The following is a 19,972-nucleotide window of genomic DNA, read 5'->3' as shown; positions in this document are numbered from 1 at the left end:
ACTAAGCTTGGTCAAAAGTTGAAACCTAAACTCTAATTTGGGAGAGTTCGGGCTGAGCTTGATCAAGGGTCGTCCAGCCTTCTATAGGCCTGGGCCCGATAATATATTTACTATATAATTTTTCAAGATTTTTTACGTTGTATAGACATGGGCTGAACTTGAGCACCTCAGGCCCGCCCAATCTCGGCTCGATTGACAGTCCTAGCCACAACTCAATGTGTTCATTTTGGATCGAGCCAATTTGGGTATTTCACTGGATCATTGATTCGGCAATCAACCACCGTCGAAGAATATCAACTCTAGTTTGAAAGACTTGCCAACTGCACGTTTAAGCTCATAGAATCCATCTTCAAGTGTCGCTTTAATAGTGGCCTTAAAGAGGCTATTCGTCATGAGTTTCAGGTGCTAAGTAAGCATGGTTTCAAATTTCGGTTTTGGAATGCGTTTTGGAACTCACTGAAGCCAAAATTTCGGACGAAATCCGACAAAATACAATAAAAGAATATTTTATCTCGTATAGAATTTTGTCCTAGAAATTTAAGCCGAAATTTTAGGAAAATATTTAATACATATTAAAAATCTAGATTTTTGGGTGAAATCCCTAAAATTTTGAACGGAATTTCAAGATGAACAAAATTTCGGTCAAAATAATTGACCGTTTCGTGTATCCCCAATTTCGGTTTCGTTCTTGAAATTTAAAACCATGCGTCCAAGTACCTTGATGCACATCATCATGCTTGCTCGATCACAAGAAGAGAAGCTGGTGGCACAACGACGTCACGCTAGGGCCACACCACCAAGAAACCTGCATCAGATGGTGTAGACCGGATTCTTAGTACCAATCAATGCTAAAGAACGTTGGGACAATGGTTTATGCTACAAGTGCGACAAGAGTTTTAGTCAAGGCCATTGCGTAAAATATGATAATTATTTCTTATTGAAGGGTACTGACCAAATGAGTTTGATAAAGATATAAATGCACTTCAAAGAGGTCGATAACAACTTTGAAGAAGAAATAGATGCACTAAAAATTTCACGCGATAACCCTTCTCGTCAACCCTGGAAGCACGCATAATTTCATCAACCTCTCAATCATTCAACAAACTAGTGTCGAATCATCATCAGCCACGACTTCATTTTGGATTGCTAGAAAAACACTTCCTGTGGGAAAAGTTTTCTTAGGAATTTTTGTCACCCATATTTAAAAAGAAATGATATAGTTGTGGCTTATTTAGAGGGGTATCATTATAAATTGAAGGCCCCTCTAAATAAAACTTGAACTGTTGTGGTTCGGTTTACTTTTTCCATTTGTAATATGTTGATGCTGAAATCCGGACTTAAGCTTGGAGAGGCGGTTGGTGCTGAGCTCAACGATTGAGGATGACCGGTGCCTAGAAAGGAATAGGAGACCCAGAGTTTTGACTCCAGGGGACCCTCCGACGCTCAAGTCAAAACACAGCTCAACAACGAAAATCCAAGCAAAGACTTGGAGGAGTTAAGGTGCATAGCTTATGGGTTGTTCCCTAAGTTACATACCTTGGAGTTTGGTCCCTTAAGAATACTCGATAATTTAGGAAATTAGCCTTAATGGAGTCTTTCTAATTGGCCAACTTTCCTAAGGAGTCGGTTTCTATCTTTATCCTCGCTACAAACCAGGTTGCCTTTTAGGGCTTGATGTTTAGGATTAGGGCTTCAGGAAGAGGTGTGAAATGGCCTTCTTGCCCTCGGTTGCCATTTTGGTTTCTCTGCCACCTCGAACACCTCGGCACAACGTGTCACTCCCTTATTGGAGGTCAGATTTTTACCCCAACGTAATCAAACAATAGAAAGTGATACATTCTGAAAAAAAGTTCTTCTCCAAACTTTTTCAAAACTTTTCTACAATCCAAACACTGCCATTTGAATTGGTACTAATTTGTTCTATTGGTTTCTAGTTTTTTGTCCCAGTCAGATCATGGCTAAAAAACACCACTACTGTGACAGCAAGGTTGTTGAGTCTGAAATAAAGGATTGTATAACGTAAAGGACCTATGGTTAATATCATAAGAAATTTAAAAGTTCATTTAAATAGCTGTCAATAAAGGTTATTACAATTCCCCGAAAGCTATCATAAGATAATTTAAAAAAGGAAAAGACAAGCTGATTTTATGCAATTATTAAAACATGGTAGTGCTAACATCATCAGCCTTAAACTAAACCCTATCATATAAAATCAACTACCATAGGATACATCAACATTTTTTTTTCTTATAACAAAAGTAATTTCTTTCTCTAATTGACACCTCAATAGTAGGAATAATAAAATAAATAAAAAAAGAATAATTCCTTAAATAGACACAATACCCTTATTGATTATATGTGTTGGTATTTTCAACTCCTAATTGCCACACCATATCATCGGATCATTTGATCCTTGACCCAAGATCGAGTCCTGAATTTCGATCTAGTCGAATCTTTCCTTCAAAAAATTTCAACTCCTTGTCCAAACATGCAGAATCATGTTCATGGTTGATTAACTCAGTGTCCTTCTAAAAACACCACCTTCCAGGAATATGAGGGCAGTGATAAATCGACTCTCAAATATCATAAATTGACTCCCCATGTGTCTTTCTCTCTCCTCTGGGTTAGAGAGAGAGAGTGGAGAGAGAAAGACACATGGGGAGTCGATTTATCACTCCCCGAATATGGTAGTAAATTGGTGTTCGAGTTCATACACAAAGAATTGGGTGTGTATTGAATTTTACAAGGTCTCTTATATCCAAGGGCTACAATCAACAATAAGTATTTGACTTGAACGAAACCTTCAGTGTGTTGTTAAGCCAAAAAATAGGTATCAAACAATTTTCTCTTTTGTTGTCTGCATTGGTTAGCCTTTGCATCAAGTAGATCTAGATGTCAAGAGTGTCTTCTCACATGGGAAATTCAAGATGAAGTTTACATGCGTCGACGGTTTAGATTCACAGATAGGAACACATTATGTATGTAAGCTTCGTAAGGCTATCTATTGGCAGGCTCCGAAGAAAGCTTCACCATTCGTCCCAAGGACCCACTAGCTTTTGGTGGGTGTTAGAGCATAAAGACATGTGGACACTGAGTGCCTTGAAGTAGTCATGGTGGCATCATGAGTGAACTAGGACTACCACTTTCCAAATCCTTGTAAAATCTTTGAGCTAGATTCTTATGTTCAGTAGCTTGAAATCTTTTGAGATTCTTGTATATTTTGGGATTCCCCCGCGCGCGCCCCCCCCCCCCCCCCCCCCCCCTGTAGGTGTCTTTGGAAACTATGCATATGTTATCATGTAATCCTAAAAAAACAAGAATACAAGTTTGTACATGTGACTCTACTTTTCCCTTACCATCCAAAACAAGAAAGACCAAAACATTACTGCTTGGGTAGTTAGCATCCTCCGACGGAGATTTTCAGTCTATAAGATGAAGGATCTGGATCAGCCAACTATTTTGACCAATATGTAATTCTCAACAGCCATAATTGTCTATTCTCAGAGCACTACAAGGCTTACAAGTGGGTGGCCCGGAAAAAAAAAGGGGCTAATATATCATTTACCTTTATTTTTCTAACTTAATAATTTTGGTTTTGGGTATCAGTGGAAGGAGAGTAAGAATGAAAAATCCTGAAGATCACAACCAAACCACAGAAACCCTAAGGCATAGGGGCAGGATATTTGATCTACATAGGTGACATAATCCACAAGTAGTGAATGATTTCGAGTTAAAGCAAATTCAACATTGCAAGGTGAAAACTCAGGCCTAAGCTCATGCTTTACCCAAATGAATTGAAGGTAAGTTCTATTATTTATTTAAATTTAATTTTTTATTAAAATCTCATGAATGATCAAAGATTCTTGAAGTGTTTCTGATCCGGAATCCAAAGAACAAGAAATCAAATTATAATAATGTAGTGCAATCTACTAAGAAACAATTCTTTTGAATGGTCATTGTTTTTGTTAATGCTCAACTTAAAATCGTAAAACAAATTTTACGCCCATTCTTAAGTGAAAAGATGTGCAGAAAATTTGTTTTACGCCCTTTACGTTGCCTATATGCAAAATAGTCATCGACGTCATGGACCCATAACCATGATGTACACACTAAGCTAGCTAGTTGGGTCATTGGGTTGTGCTGACCTTCACAAGCTCATTGCCCCTAGTCCCACCATTATCGGATAATCTAATCCCTTGATCATACTTGATCGGGGTGATGAGTGATACAATCAATTGTCACAATCGCCACACACTTGTGACATGTGTATGGTGGCTTATCACTATTTCACTAATCAAGATGATAAATTGTTCTCTTCTACCGGTTTCTCTTTCAAAGCATTATTCCATTGATTTAGGTTGATGATGTTGTCGGTACCCACGATTCCACGAAGTAGAATTATTCTTTTCTAGTTACATATATTACTCTAGAGCATTTCCCTCTTTTTCTCCCCCCTTTCTCACCATTCACACCTCTTTTGTTTGTCTTTTCCGAAAGATAAGTCATTTTCATGAAAAGACTTTACACAAGGGGTGGAAATGCAGTCATTTTGGGAAAATACAAAAAAGAGGGTGGGAATATCGTCTTCCTATTCTTTTTCTACGTCTCAGTAAACTGAAAAAAGAGGATATGAAAATTCCTTCCTTCCTTCCAACCCAATAAAAATCATTCTTCCTTGTAATGAAATAGTGAGATTTTATACGGTGTAAGCCCTTATAGTCCCTTATTTTTCAAAAAGTAATATAAGGAGCGCAAGGATAATCCAAACCGCCCATATGATGGGTCATAACGTAAATAGGTTGTGCCCAAAAAATCATTTCCATGGGGTGATCCCAGGCTCCCAGCCCTCCGATCTATAGTGCTTTCCATAATATGGAGTTCATCTATAGATCGGAGGGCTAGGATCATCCTATGGAAATGATTTTTTGGGCCACAATCTATTTACGTTATGGCCAATCATTTGGACGGTTTGGATCATCCTATAGTGCTGTCCGTACAGTATTACTTGAAAAAGAAAGGACTATAAGGGCTTACCGTATAAAATAACATGGGCCTATCTTCTGAATTCAACTAAGCTCTTACAAGTCATAATGATAGAGTACAAGTTGGAGGTCAGCTTCATGTCAGTCATACATAGGACATGGTTGAGTAAAGGACTTCACTATACCCACGCTTCTTACACTACCATGTGAGAGTGCTCATTGCACCCAGTAGAAAAAGCATACATACTATATATGGCCCATATAATTGTGCTACTATAACATTTGTCTTCATCAAAAGAGGCACCTGACAACCTAAATGGCTGCTTTCTTAGTATCATTATTGCCATTGCTAGCTTTTCTTTGGTGTTATACCCCATCTCAAAAAACCTCCACTAGTCTCCATCTCTCTCTCTCTCTCTCTCTCTCTCTCTCTCTCTCTCTCACACACACACACACACACACTATCTATGCTAAAGTAGTGTAAAAATCCAAAACAAGAACCATTGCATCAAATAATGGCTTCATAGGGCTACCAACATAGAATGGATGAGACAAAAATGAAAGAATACAAATTGAGCCAAATCTAACAAAGAAAAGAGTGAAGAAACTAGAGGGGGGAGACAGATAATTAAACATAATATAGCAATTAAGTTGAGCTTCACACCCTGAGGGAAGGGCTAAAGCTGATGATCATAGACACAACTTCAAAGAGACGTGACAATCTCTAGGGATGCCGCAGCCTCCTCTGGGTCATGGGAAGAGAGTCGATTCCGGCAAGTGGGGCATGAAGAGTGAGAGAGAAGCCAAGTGTCGATGCACACAACATGGAACCGATGGTTACACTTGGGAATTACTCGGATTTTGTCCCCATCCGAGAAGTCTACAAGACAAATGGCACATCCAGGAGCGGAGGAGGGAGAGCCCACGTTAGAGTAAGTGGCGATGGGGAGGGCAATCACTAGTTCCTTTTTAAGACCTGTGTTCATGCGGCGAGATGAGTACCACTCAACTGGCCCTGTGACTACGCGATGAGTACAGCTCACAACACACTGGAGCATGGAGTTGAGGCCAAGGGCACATACTAAAGCGCATAACATGGCGGCGAGGATGACTACCATATTGAAGTCAAGTATACTATCATCAGGATCCGCGATTAAGACACTTGCAGTGGGGCTTGGGGTGGGAGCTAGAGAAGAGAGTGAGATGTGGGGATTGTGGGGAAGATAGGGTTCCTCCATGGAGTATTGAGAGAGGGAGAGGGGAGAAGAGAATGAATGGGAGGATTGGGATAGTAAAGGAGGGAAGAAGGGTCACATTGTAGACAAGAGGGACAATAAGAAAGAGAGTGACCCTCAATGGAAGGTGGTGATAAAATGATAAGGAAATGGTGGCCTGGGATATGCTTACGTGATAACCCATTACCTTTTTTTATGCGCTTGGAAAGGCAAGGCATCTCAGGAGTAGGACTTCGGATTTGTTCTCTTTCTTTTATCCTTCTTTCTAGCTTTTGTAGAGGGAAGAAAAGGACCGCTTGCCACATTTCCTACTTGTAATTTACACAATGCATTGATGTATGAGAAAAAAGTGACCTTTTTTTTAGCAATTTTCTTTTAACTTATGTTCTTAAACCCATATTCAATAGTATCTATGTATAACTATTTCATTTGTATATTATAATGCGAAATCAACCATATTTGAAGTGGCTGTCCCACCCAATAATTTGCCTCACACATATTGAAAGGGAAATGATATATTTGTCCACTTTTTTCTTCTTCTCGGGACATCCTCCTCTAGTGTAAAAGAGTAGTCATAAATACACTAGAGGAGCTGTCCCAAGTAAAAAAAATGGGCGAATATATCACTTCTCTATTGAAATGGTAAGTGCACCCTCCATGTAAAATGAATAGAAGAGTGTCATCATTGAAACATGGAAGTTTGGATATTTCATTTTCAAGTATGTGTATGTTGTAAATGTGTTTTATTTTTTGTTTTTTTATGTACCATATTATATGGGTAGGCAACCGTGTAAAACAATTGAAGATGTAGGAGTGTTTGTGTCACAATAACAAGTACAACGGTGGCACTTTGGGTTTAACCCTTTCTTATACTGCATTGGCTTGCTCCTTTTCCTTTCTCCATCCCAACCCCAAGTTCCAACCTTCTCTTTTTCTCATTTTGGCACACTCTTTATGATTTTCAGGATACAAGCTATTTACAATGTGGCCCAAAAAAATGAACGGTTTGGATAATCCTGTGAAGTGGGCCCCACGGTACTCTTAGAAAAATACTGGGCTTCACGTGCACGTACCCTATAAAATCTCGCCTTCTCCTCATGAAGACACGTACTTGTGCAATTTCGGGTTTGATCATTACCTGTGTCATCTCCCAATGCTAGCACCCCATGTTGCAAACCCAGTCAACATTTGTTGTCGACTTTTGAACAACACATCGACTCAATCTTTTTCCGAGTATGTCTCTCAAACAAATATCCTATGTTTTACTAGGGATAATTCAAAGGGAAATGATTTCCTAACACTTTTCTACTTGCCAATGGGTGAGGATAATATTGGCTATAACCTTGGGGATCTAATAAGGGGGATAGAGAGAGAGAGAGAGAGAGAGAGAGAGAGAGAGAGAGAGAGAGCGCTAAAACAGTCTATTCCTTCCAAAAGGTCCCTAAATTCTCCTTAAAGTCTAGTGGAATGGTGGCTTGGTGGGTTTCACTCTACTTTTCCCTCTTATCCATTTAGCTCTTTTCGTGAACAATGACCAAAATATTCTCCTTCTCCATCCTCTATTTGATATCTATGGGAATAGTGGAATGCTCGAGTCCGTTTCCCACCCCAAGAGTTGGTATTCTGATTCTACTAAGATAGGATTGAAGTTTTTATTGAATGATTTTTTTGTTATATATTTTATATTTTTCATTATGAGGGAATCAAATAGATATCGGACTAGGATGCCCATTCCGATTCCTGATCGGCAATCCAAGCCATACTTGGAGGAATGCTTCATGAGGGCAACCTTATTGTAACACAACGAGGCACATGCATTGTTACATTGTGAGGCCCACTTTTGATTGATATAAGCCTCCATCTAATAGGGTACGTTGGATATCCAATGGCCCGCAACATCACATTTCTGGGAAATGATATTTTCATCCCCTTTTTTCTTTTTTTACTTAGGACAGCCCCCTCTAGTGTATTTATGACTACTCTTTTACACTAAAGGCTGCTGTCCCAAGTTTTTTTTTTAAAAAGGTGAATATATCACTTCCCTTAAAAAGCCTTACTTGGTTGAATCTCAAACATGTTTAGTTGAAAAAGCCCTTTGCTCCTCGAAGCCCCAACTATATTCAAGAAGCAACATTGGCTTGGCACTTCAAAGCTAATGATTCAACGTTAGGCCCTCCTTGGATTTCCTGAAAAAACATTTTTGATGGAAAATTTTTCTTTCCACAATTTAGAGAGAAATGATATGATTATGGTCGATTTAGAGGGACACTGTCATAAATTAAATGTCCTTCGAAGTAAAAATTGAATGTGGTTGGTTCAAGTGTGTGTGTAAAAATAGTAGGAACTTCAAGAAAAAATTTTCAACATGGCCTTATAAACAAATGGCTTTATCTTATGAAGCAATGGGGTGCGAAACATACCCAAAAAACATGAGATAACTATTATTTTTATTTATGGGAAGTGACATATTTGCTCTACTTTAATCCACAGGCTACCCCTCTAGTTAGGGGTGTAAAAGAGCCGAGCCGAGCTTGGCCAGGCTCGGCTCGGCTCGTTAAGCTCAAAGGCTCGGCTCGGGCTCGAACCAAGCTCGGTCAGGCTCGGCCAGGCTCCCGAGCCGCTCATGAGCTTTATTGAGCTTGGGTTATAAAGTTTCGCACATGGCGAAGGGTGCTAAGCAAAAGCAAATAAAAAAAAAGTAATCATTACCAACAAAAAGTAAAATAGCTAAATTTATAAAGTTTAAAATGAAAAATTACCAAGCAAAGGTAGTAAGTTATGACAATTAAGAAAAAAAATACCAAAAAAGGTTAAAAGTTATGACAATTACGGGAAAAAATTAATTTCCGATTTTTCATAACCACCGTTTGATACACACCCTCAGTACGTTTTTGCAGATGATGTTAACATGACATACGCACCCTCAGTACGTTTTTGCAGATGATATTGACATGACGAGCCTTAACGAGCCGAGCCGAGCCGAGCCTGGCCTAACTCGGGCTCGGCTCGGCTCGTTAAGGATTCGAGCCGAGCTCGAGCGAGCTTCCGAGCCCGAGCCAAAATTGACACCCTTGCCTCTAGTGTATTTATGGTTACCTTTTTTACACTAGAAGGGGTGGCCGGGAAAAAAGGTGGCCAAGTTCTTATTACCCTTATTTATGTAATAAAAAAAAAGAAGCTTGTGGGTATTGAAATATAGGTATCAAATGTGGAGGTGTTATATTTCTTTATTGATATAATGTAAATTATATACTTTTGAACAAGAGAAATTCACTAAATTAATTTTATCATTCAATATATAGCTGCTAGGCAACAATTATTTGAGTACAAGGGACTAACATTTGCTTAAATTAAGCTCAAATGTTCCAGGGGTTGAATTTCAGCGTTTTAATTTTACGACAAAGAATGTAATTGTTATTATTTTTATTGATAATAAAAATGGTGGGACCCATCCATCAAATCATGAGGAGTAAAATGGTGGTCCCTATCCTATGAATGTTTTTGTGTGGAGATGATGGACCCATCCATAGTATCTTTTGAGTTATGACTGCCACGAATTGTACTTTGGATTAATTGGAAGTAAGAGAGATGCATTCTTATTTCACTATGTTTAGCATTACAAATGCATATAAATAACTACAATTGCTCCATGAAATAAGTTTACCAATGACAGTAAAAGGTTTACCAAAGATACTTCAATCTCCCCTTTACATGAGGAAGCTCTTCTCTCCGGGCGTGGCATTTTGATCCACCACCATGGAAACCACTCCATCCACCACCTTTCTAGTCTCCACAACCACCGAATTGTTAGACACATTAGTCACAGCATGTGCAGGAAACCTCGCCGCTCCACGCATGTAAAATGAGTACTGCAAATGACTTATCCGGTTAGGAAAGAGTAGCTCCGACGAGAAATCGGCAACCCACCTTGTCCCCTTCCCCGCCACCGTCTTCTTCCCAACTGTGGAGATAAGCTTCATATTATTAACATTGTTCCGATCAATCACCACCTGATCGATGCTCGTGAATGGCCCATTTGACTCGTCCAACTTCACAATCGGAATCGAATCTTTAGAACCCGAGAACATACAATCAACTATGTTCAATCCCGATATTCGCCCGTTCATCGACTTCAAAGTGATATCACCATCCCCTAAGAAAAAGGCATTTGTGATATGAACTTGAATTGGGTCTTCAATTACAATCCCTGTGTAGTCCAAGTAACAATTATCTATCCTAGTTTGGCCTAGGGTTGGTAATTTTACATAAATACCTACACCACCCCAATATGTGGCCTTATTATAACAATGTACCCCGGTTAGCATGTTAGCCTGCCCACGTATCATAACACCATAGGCCGCAGAGAAGATGGCAATGTCGGTAAGTACGTTGTCGTTGCTATAAAGATCAATGGCGGTTCCGGTGAAGTTTCTCTCTAGTGGGTCACCGCCGGCGGTTATGTGTTGCCCTAGGAATGAGTTTGAAATGAAGGTTTCATGGCCCCTCATGACGTAGATTCCCTTGGTGGCGAAATGGATGAAGAAGCAAGTGTCGATACGAGTTCGGACGGAGTCCACGACCAGAACACCTCCTCCTCGGTAATTTGAATCGAGGAGGAGGTCTCTTAGGGTGATGTCTTCATAGTAGTATTGCTTCTTTGCCACTTTTATTTGTAAGAACTCCTCATTTTGGATGGAAAGTTCTTGGTGGTGCATGGTTTGAGAAGATGAGGTTGAATTTAGTTCAATAAGGTACCTGTCTGTAGGAAAGTCCGCTGAAGCTCGCAGAGTTCCTCCATGAATCTAAGAGTGACAGTAGCAACATGGTCAAGTGAGAGAGATAAAGTGTAATGAGAAGCACTTAAAGGTGCGTCTCTAAATGTGTTACACAAGAAACGGTAGGGGTACTGCCCTTGATATTTGATCCAACAACAGTTCACTTTTTGAGGAGCTGCTGTTGGATCAAATGTCAAGGGTGGTACTCCCACTGTACAAAGGCCTTATTGTTGTAAGCCCTTACACCATATAATTTCTCCAACATTTATAAACACAATTATAAATGTTTTGAACCAGCCATCCAATGCGCTTCTTCATAAAAATGATAAATCTTAGTACTCGTTCACTCATAAACATATTTTATTCTTAAAAAAGCTAAATTAAGTATAATTTTTAAATTCATTTTAGACTAAATAATTCAAGGACATGATATAATAAGGAAAAAAATAATAATCCTAGAACACCCCTAGCTATGTAATAAAATAAGAAGCAGGATACTGATTGACAGAAATACTACTAAAACATTAAATGACCAAAACACCCTTCATTAACTTATTAAAATGACCCCATCTCATAAAAATAACTAAAATCTCCCTATTTTATAAAATGACTAAATTAGGCTTATAGAAAATTGACTAAAATACCCTATTTCAAATAAAATGAACAAAATACCCCTATCGCATAGAAAATAATCAAAATATCCTATCTTTTATGAGCAATGATAGATACAAGGGAGCCCTTGCATAAAGAGCCGCAAAATGACTGTTCATTGGATCCACGTCAATTTCAGTTAGATTTTAAAATCGGCTGGAAAAGTAAAATCAGTTACATTTGATGACGATGTGGATCCAATGAAGAGACCTTTTGTGGCTCTTTATGCAAGGGCTCCCTTGTATCCGTCATTCCTCATCTTTTATTTATCCCTCCCTAATAAGGTCTAGGTGTGTTTTGGTCACTTTCCAATGAGATAGGGATATCTCATGGAAAATTCACTAAAACACCCCTAACTCTTGAAAATAACCATAATAGACCAAAATACTCCCATCTTTTATCCATCCCTCAATCATAACCATTAGGGGTATTTTAGTCATTATCTATGAGATAAGGGTATTTGGGTTATTTTCACAGGGTGGGATATTTTGGTCATTTTTCATGTGATAAGGCCATTTGATCATTTTCTAAGAGATAATGGGTATTTTGTTCATTTGGTTTAGAGTTGAATGAGAACCAAACACTAAAAAAATTTCAAGAGAAAAAACTCCATAAACTCTCTGCACATTCAATTGAAATTTTTTGGGCAGAGCAACCATGAATGAAATATTTATTACAAATTCTCAAAGGAGAACACCCCAAGGAGTCAAGGACATCATATATTCGCTCACTTTTCTTCCCTGGGACACCCCTTATATTGTAAAAGAGTGGCCATAATTCATATATAAATACGGAGGGCTGTACCAGGGGAGGAAAGTGGTCGAATATATCACTTCCTTTTCGATAAACTCGCCAAATGTGTGCTGAAAACCCAGAAGTCATTAAAAAAAAGTAAAAACCACATTCAATGCTTTCAACTGCCACTGTAGATTCATACCTAATCAAGAAATACAATAGTTATAGGGAAATGTTATCCACACTCCTTTATTTTGCTGAGGGCACTCCTCACTTTATTAAAAGTACGGTATGGCCCGCACCATAGGATGATCCAAACCGTCCATTAGATGGGCCACAACCTAAATAGGTTGTGCTCCAAAAATCATTTCCATAGGTTGATCCTAACCCTCCGATCTATTGAAGGTTAGGATCAACCCTCTAAGATCGGAGGGTTAGGATTAACATATGGAAATACTTTTTGGGACACAACCTATTTAGGCTTTGGCCCATCTAATGGACGGTTTGGATCATCCTATGGTGCGGGCCATACCATACTTTTAATAAAGTGAGGAGTGCCCTCATCAAAATACGGTAGTGCGGATAACATTTCCCTATAACTATTGTACTTCTTGATTAGGTATGAATCTGCAGTGGCACCGGTAGCCACAACTAGCACATCATAAAGTTCCCTTCAAGTTCTTTTTTAAATGACGAAAATAACCCAATAATGGAAGATGTTTTGCTCACTTTACATAGAGAAAACTACTTTGCTCACTCCAAATGTAGAAAACTATATAAATTTCATAAATAAATGGTTCCACTTTCTTCATGGAAGTAATTTCTAACACTTGACAATGTTTTGAAAGTTTGAAACGCAAGTTTCGAAAGAAAAAAAAAAGACTGAACTAAACTCTTTTCCTAATTCTGACCATTGCTGAAGGAAGATATTGAGGTAGAGATGATCAAAATATTATAGCATAAAAACACATATAGTAGGTGTATAAGATAGAGAGAGTGTCATGCCCCGACCCACTGTGTAAATATTGTCCGGTTTTGTGTTTTCCCACCCTCCCTGGTTTTGTTTTTCGCCCCTTGGAGAAGCGGAAAAAGTGTCTAGCAGAGGGAGAATCCGCATATATAGCCGAGGCACCCCCGGGATCCACCCCTTAAGGCCAAGCATCCTCGCTAGCACACCTTATTGCATGACGTCCAGCTATGATACCGTAATGTCACACCCCAATCCCACTGTGTAAATATTGTCCGATTGTGATATTGAAAATGCAGAGAGAGAGAGAGAGAGAGAGAGAGAGAGAGAGAGAGAGAGAGATTACCAAAACATTTCCACCACCAGAGGGAGGAAAACGGATAGGCTTGCTAATCTTATAATTTCCTCCTTGCAAATCTATAACAACACCACCCAAATCATTAATCCCTGGAAGCAATTCCAACCCATTTTGCACTCCAAAAGCTTCCTCTACAGCACTCAATAATGCATCGCTACTATCTTCTTGTCCAGTTGGGTCTGCACCATACCCTATTGGGTAGAAAACCCTACCATCCTGCACACACGAGAAAAAAAAAACCCATTCAAAACCATCACAAAACTGCATCAAAAGACCACCGAAAACAGCCAAAAAATCACTTCTACTCACCCGTTTTACGCCCGGTGAAGGTGGCGGCGCCATTTGAATCCTCATCGCCTGATCAATCCTGGAATGGAATTCAGAAAGCGATCGACGTTGCGGAATCGAATTCGACGCATTTGATCCTTCTAGCCACAGAACTAGAAGAACACAACAAAGGATTTTTATGGGCTTCATTGAGAGTTTTGGTTAGAAACAAAACAAGAATGAGAATGTAGATGGGAAATTGTAAGGGAGAGAAGTTCTGATAACGTTTAAATAAGTGGGAGGGAAGTAACCTTAGGGATTAACAGAGAGAGAGAGAGTTTAGGTAACAGCATTGTCTGTTAACAATAGTTTTATTAATAGACATTGCCTATGAGAATGCCACCGAATTTTTGCGTTTGAGTTGATGATTTGTTTTTGTGGTTATCTTGGTTTAACCAATCTCTCTTATATTTCCAAATTTGAGGGTTAGTTAAAACTTTTAAAACGTGGGATATGGCTGCCACTTTGGTAAATATCAGAGTGAAATATTGCCATAATAAGGGAAGGGATAAGGACCAAATTAATTTACAAATCATATTTGGTGAAAGATGAGAGTGCTAGGGGCTTACATCATATAAAATCTCAATAGATACACGAATTCAAAGTCTGCACGCGTGGCAGTATGGTCCATGTATCATAGAAACAGGATTTTAATTTATAGAAGGGGAATTTATTTTTCATAGAGAGATGGTTGTGTTAAACTTGACCGTTGATTTGTAGAAGATCACGAGGTGATCAACATGCCTGTGGTCCTATCATGACTACACATGTAATGCCTAATAAAATGGGATCGGACTACAACTTGAAGGGCAAGGTTTTCAACCTTCTCGACATATGAGGGCATTCCTGTGGCCATTGATTTATTGCCATTCTCCCAAAATTTGCTTCGGATGATTGTGGCCATTGGATTGGTTGACTTATGTGGATATTGGCTATTATATTCTTTTTAATTGTTCATAAGTGAGTAAGTGAGCTACAGCTACCACTTATATAGTGGATGAGGTGGGGCATGTCAACCCATTGTGGGGGCCTACAAGATGAATTTTTCAACTTATAAGCACTTGGGAAATAATATTACCACCCGTTTTGTTTGAAAATGCCAAGAAAGGAGTGGATATGCAATTCCTTGCTCAATTTCGTAATTAATTATGAAATATAGTAGGACGTGACAAATCTCTCCTTCCCACCTTTGTCCCAAATGGCATCGGAAGCAAAATATAACGGTTCACGAAAAATCCAATTTCATGGTTTCTTTTTCACTTGAGTCTGTATTTTTTGTGTTTTTCTTTACTTTTTTAGTCTTCTTCAATGCCCAAAAAAATATATTAATTCAATGATTCATGCCTTTCTCATATTACCTGTGTTAGGTTATTTTTTGGGTTTTAGTTCTTATATTCTTCTTAAATCAATTTGGTTCTCACATATTGATAGAGAAAACTTGGGACCGACCCACCTTACAGTCGGAGATATGCTTTGAACCCGGCTAATTATTATAGAATTTTTTTTATTTTTTACGATAGTTTATGAGAAGATTCTAACCATGGTTTTAAATTTCGACCGAAATCCGAAATTCGGATTTTGGTGGAGACTGACACCACTAAAAACCGAAGTGGTCATTTATTTCGGCCGAAATTTAACCCATAAAATCTTTTTTTTTTTTTTTATAAAAAATTTAACATTTTTAATATTGAATAAAATAATAATGTCGATTTTTGTACCAGATTTCGGCCGAAATTTCAAAATTTCAGGGTCCGAAACTGGTACCGAAACTGAAATTTTAAACCTTGATTCTAACTATACTATTACTTAGGCATTCACTTTGCATATAAGAAAAAAGTACCTTTAACCTTTAATTTCCTGTTGTTTCTTTTAGAAAAAAGTAACCTTTAATCCTGTGATTGTCTCACTAGTGACCCCTAACTACAATAAAAGTAGGGCTATTATTTATGATTGAGGTTGAAAAAAAAATCTATTTACTAGGACTTAGGTCACTTGTTTATCTTCCCCGTTTGGTTGCTAGAATTTTTTTGATTCTTGGGATTTTTGTGGAGCAAAAAACTTCTTGGGAGATTGGTGGGAAAAAAACTCCCTGCAAGTATCCCAGTAAAATAAAAATCCCATGTTTGGTTGACCGGACTATGGTGGAAAAAAAAAACTGTTTGGTTGCTCGAACTGTTGGGAAGAAAAAACCTCTTCTGCAAGCTTATTTCTGGTTCCTGTGATTATTTTGGTTCTTGGGAGTATTATTTTTTTCTTTCCTGGGGCTTCGTGCGGGGTTATTTTGGTTCTTGGGATTATTTTGGGCCAAGCAACCAAACGTGGGTGAATGCAGAAATTCCACAAAATTCCCAAGAACCAAAAAAAATCCGGCAACCAAACGAAAGGGTTTGATATAGACACCCCTAATATTAGCCATGGCACCCATGTCAGTTTGTCCTATATGTAAAAGGGAAGTGGACATATATATACACAGTAGAGGGAGTGCGGAGGGACTAAAAGGGGTGTGAAATATGCGTCCCCCTTTTTTTAGTTGGGACAGCCCTTTCTAGTGTATTTATTAGTACTCGTTTACACTAGAGGATTTAGGGTTTGGAGAAAGAGGTAGAGAAATGGGGGAGATCCTTTTGCCAAATCTTCTATACACAGTTGATCGATCGTTTCACCTCAATCTCTCCTCTACTCCACTCGTTCCGATCTTATATGCACCCAACAATTCCTCTACTTTAACATTACCCATGGAAGTAGTGCAAAATGGATCAGTGTGATGGAAACCCTAGAAAAATCAAACCATTGCCTCCTATCCAATACCCTATTCAATTCTTTTACGTTCTCGGAGGTTTACCCAATTCTAATTTTGATTCGTGGGCTGAGGTTTTTATCTGGTTCTTGCCTCGTGGACGCCTCTGCATTGCCCTGAGGTTTGGATCTGAAAGACAGAGATTATTGTGACAATTCCGAATGCATTTATTGTCTGCTGTTGTTTGGCACTTGGGTCACACGAAGACAGGTATTTGAATTCTGTGATATTGTTATGTTTTGTTTAGCATAAAACCACCATGATGTCCCCATTCTGTATCAAAAGTGCAAATGAAGAAGGTATTTCTATCAAGCATTTTAATCGTATGATATGGTGGTTAGATTAGTCATGTTGACAGTTTTCGAGTTTTTTTTTTTTTAATTATCTAAAGTGGGGTATGTTTCCTTTCTTCACCTCATCCTGATGCCTTTCACGAATACTTCCATTAATTTTCATTATTTATTGAGCGTAACAAAAGACAAAAAAGTTATTAAACTAACATGGTGAACCAGCCTCACCCTTCTTCCTTGAACCATTTCCTGAGAATGCCCCTCTTGATTCTCTAAATTTACTCCTCATGGACCGGTTCATTCCACCCAGTTCCATCCTTCCCCACGCCCAATCTGTCTGTGCAATCACTTTCTGCCTATATGCCTCCATCTCTTCCAGGCTTCCTGATGTAGGATTACTAATTCTTTGGATTTTATCATTTTAGAAAGCAGGTCATTAGTTTCTTGATTTATTAGGATTTTATTTCCTAAGTGTATTAGGATTACCCTTCTAAGTATAGGTGTTTTAATTTGCTTACTTTCTTTGTGTGGTAGATTCTAGGCTTTTTCTTTTAATAGAAGTTTACTTCTTTAGAGATTGCTTTTCTATTATATAAAGGTTGTAATATGTGAGTTTCAAAATCAATCAATGGAATAATATCAAAGATTTTTGTCTCTCTATATCTCTTCTTCTTCTTCTTCTTCCTAGTGGATTCTAAGGCATTTATCGGATCGTACGCTTCGGGTGTGATCTTCGTTCGGGTCGTACGCTTCGGGTATGATTCCACGTTTGATTTTCTGTGTTAGTTGGTATCAGAGCGAGGTCTCTCCTCAGATCGGACCATCTTGTTTCAACGGCAAACACCACCATCAAGGAGGCTTGGATTTATGATGTGGATTTCCCGCACAAGCAAGTTTTCCTGATCTTTATCCTCCCATACTCCATTGAGAAATTCATCCTCCATCTCTACCACCATCCACCGTACCAAAAAAAAAAAAAAAAGTCACCCAAAACCCCTTTACCATCCCAGTTTTCATGTGAAATCCTGCCATTTGATAACTCTTCTTCACCATTGTTATTAGTAGCCACCCATTCTTGCCTCCTTTTCTCTACCCTTCCTAATCCCTTCCTTAACCATTCCATCTGTCCAATAAAACCTTTATTAGCAGCAGCCCTACTATCCAAGAAATTGCACCCTTGACCACCAATTACAGCCCCAAATAGCCCCACCACTAGCCTTGTTGTCACGCCAAAGAAACAGCCCATAGCCTCCAAAACACCAGCCCAAAAGCACCCAGATTTTCGCCATTTCTTCCTGATTTTCAACCCAAAATTCGCAAGTTTTTGCCACGGTATCCTTCCTCATACAATTGCTTGCAATTTTTCAAAACTTTTCAGCCCTTCATTCAAAGCTTTTCCCCACTAGAAATTAGCATCAAGATCCTAACTTTTGCTATCTTTCTACAAAAGTAGCCGCACATGCCTCTCTTAATTCGATCCAGAACTGTTTCATTTCCATGTGGTTAACAAGGATCCATGCAACTTTCCTATTATTTAGCCACTGATTGGATTCCTAAAATCTTCCCTACAATATAGATACCAATTTCCTATTATTAAACCACTCGTTCCCTGCATTTTAGAAACCCAAAACGTCACGCAATTCCTCTTTTTTTTCAGCTTTATGCAAGCTCCTAATTAATAGCCGATCAATAGCAACCTATCCATGCTAACCCAACCCTTTAGTTTCCAAGCCTACCCCAGAATCAACTCATGTTTTCATTCAGACCAACTGATATTACCCAAAGCCTTTCATAAACCTCTTTCAATCAACACCCAAACCCTCCTTGCCAACCAATGTCCATACCTGTTATCTAGTAGCAGAACATCTCAATTTTTTTTCTCTTATCTGACCATCTCCAAAACCTCCCAAATGTTAATCCCCTAAACTATAGCAGCAAATCCCCTTAATATCAGCCCAAACTTCAGGTGTTTTTTTTCCTCATCCTTGTTTCCAAACCAACCGAGCCCTCTAGCACCACTATAAGCCTTCTAACTGACTGCAAAATTCCATAATTTTAGGTGTTTTCTTCATCATCCAAACAGCCCACCTTTCAACCGATCTCAACCATCGTTCCAACATCTTTCGTTCCCTTTGCATTGGAAAATCCCATATCTTAAGGCTAGTTTTAACCACCTATGGATTTATCTTTTGTCCCACCTTTCTTTGGATGTGTTGATTGTGAGTCAGCATGTTTGGCCTGGATTGATGGCATTGAAGATTGTATATACAAATATGGCCTGAGCCATGCAGAGACAATTAAATGTGCAAAAGCGACCATTGGCCTCCATGCCAAATTGCTAATGAAAAGGATGGAACGTGAGCGCTATAGACTGGGAAAACCACCATTTAAGTATTGGCATGAAATTTGTGATCCTTTTATAAGAGAATTTGCACCAATTACTTATCAAGAGTGCTTGATGGTCCAAGCTAAAATCAGGCGAGATAAGGCCCAAAGGGCTACAGACCGTGTGAAGAAGAAAGCTGCTTGTCTTCTAATCCAAAAGACTTGGCGTATGTACCAGGCCAGACGAGAATATAAGAGGTACATCAATTCTGCAATCAAGATTCAAAGCTGGTGGCGTCAAAAGATCGCCATAGTTGATTTCTCGTGCGCAAAATATGCCACCAAAATCATTCAGAAAGCCTGGAGAGCTAAGATCAATCGACGGAGAATCGTGATCAAATCCTTAGTTGTAGCGCGCGAGTCAAAATTGGTAGACAAACTCTCTTTCCATGACAACGTCAATCTTACCGAGCAAAGTGAAGTATATGTTCTTGAAATGCAAGTGTGATAACTCAAGAAGGGGGGGGGGG

General features: G+C 38.8%; 1 protein-coding gene and 1 pseudogene across 1 annotated transcript; both read right to left on the bottom strand.

Moving 5' to 3' along the window:
• Positions 1-5,686: 5,686 nt before the first annotated feature.
• On the bottom strand, positions 5,687-6,220 carry LOC143882776 (putative E3 ubiquitin-protein ligase ATL44 pseudogene; annotated as a pseudogene).
• Positions 6,221-9,833: 3,613 nt separating this feature from the next.
• On the bottom strand, positions 9,834-14,216 carry LOC143884644 (Pectin lyase-like superfamily protein). The gene is made up of 3 exons (XM_077388322.1): positions 14,013-14,216; positions 13,692-13,919; positions 9,834-11,019 (listed from the first exon to the last, which is right to left on the bottom strand). Exons 1-3 carry the CDS (start codon positions 14,178-14,180, stop codon positions 9,925-9,927), a joined length of 1,491 nt encoding a protein of 496 aa, XP_077244437.1. The 5' UTR covers positions 14,181-14,216; the 3' UTR covers positions 9,834-9,924.
• Between the last annotated feature and the right edge of the window lie 5,756 nt (positions 14,217-19,972).

The sequence above is a fragment of the Tasmannia lanceolata genome, unplaced genomic scaffold (genome assembly GCF_043159265.1).
Source record: "Tasmannia lanceolata isolate RefF3 unplaced genomic scaffold, GAP_Taslan_0.1 ptg000008l, whole genome shotgun sequence".
NCBI lineage: Eukaryota > Viridiplantae > Streptophyta > Magnoliopsida > Canellales > Winteraceae > Tasmannia > Tasmannia lanceolata.
Note: the sequence above shows the minus strand (reverse complement) of the source record. Positions and strands in the feature narration are given on the sequence as shown.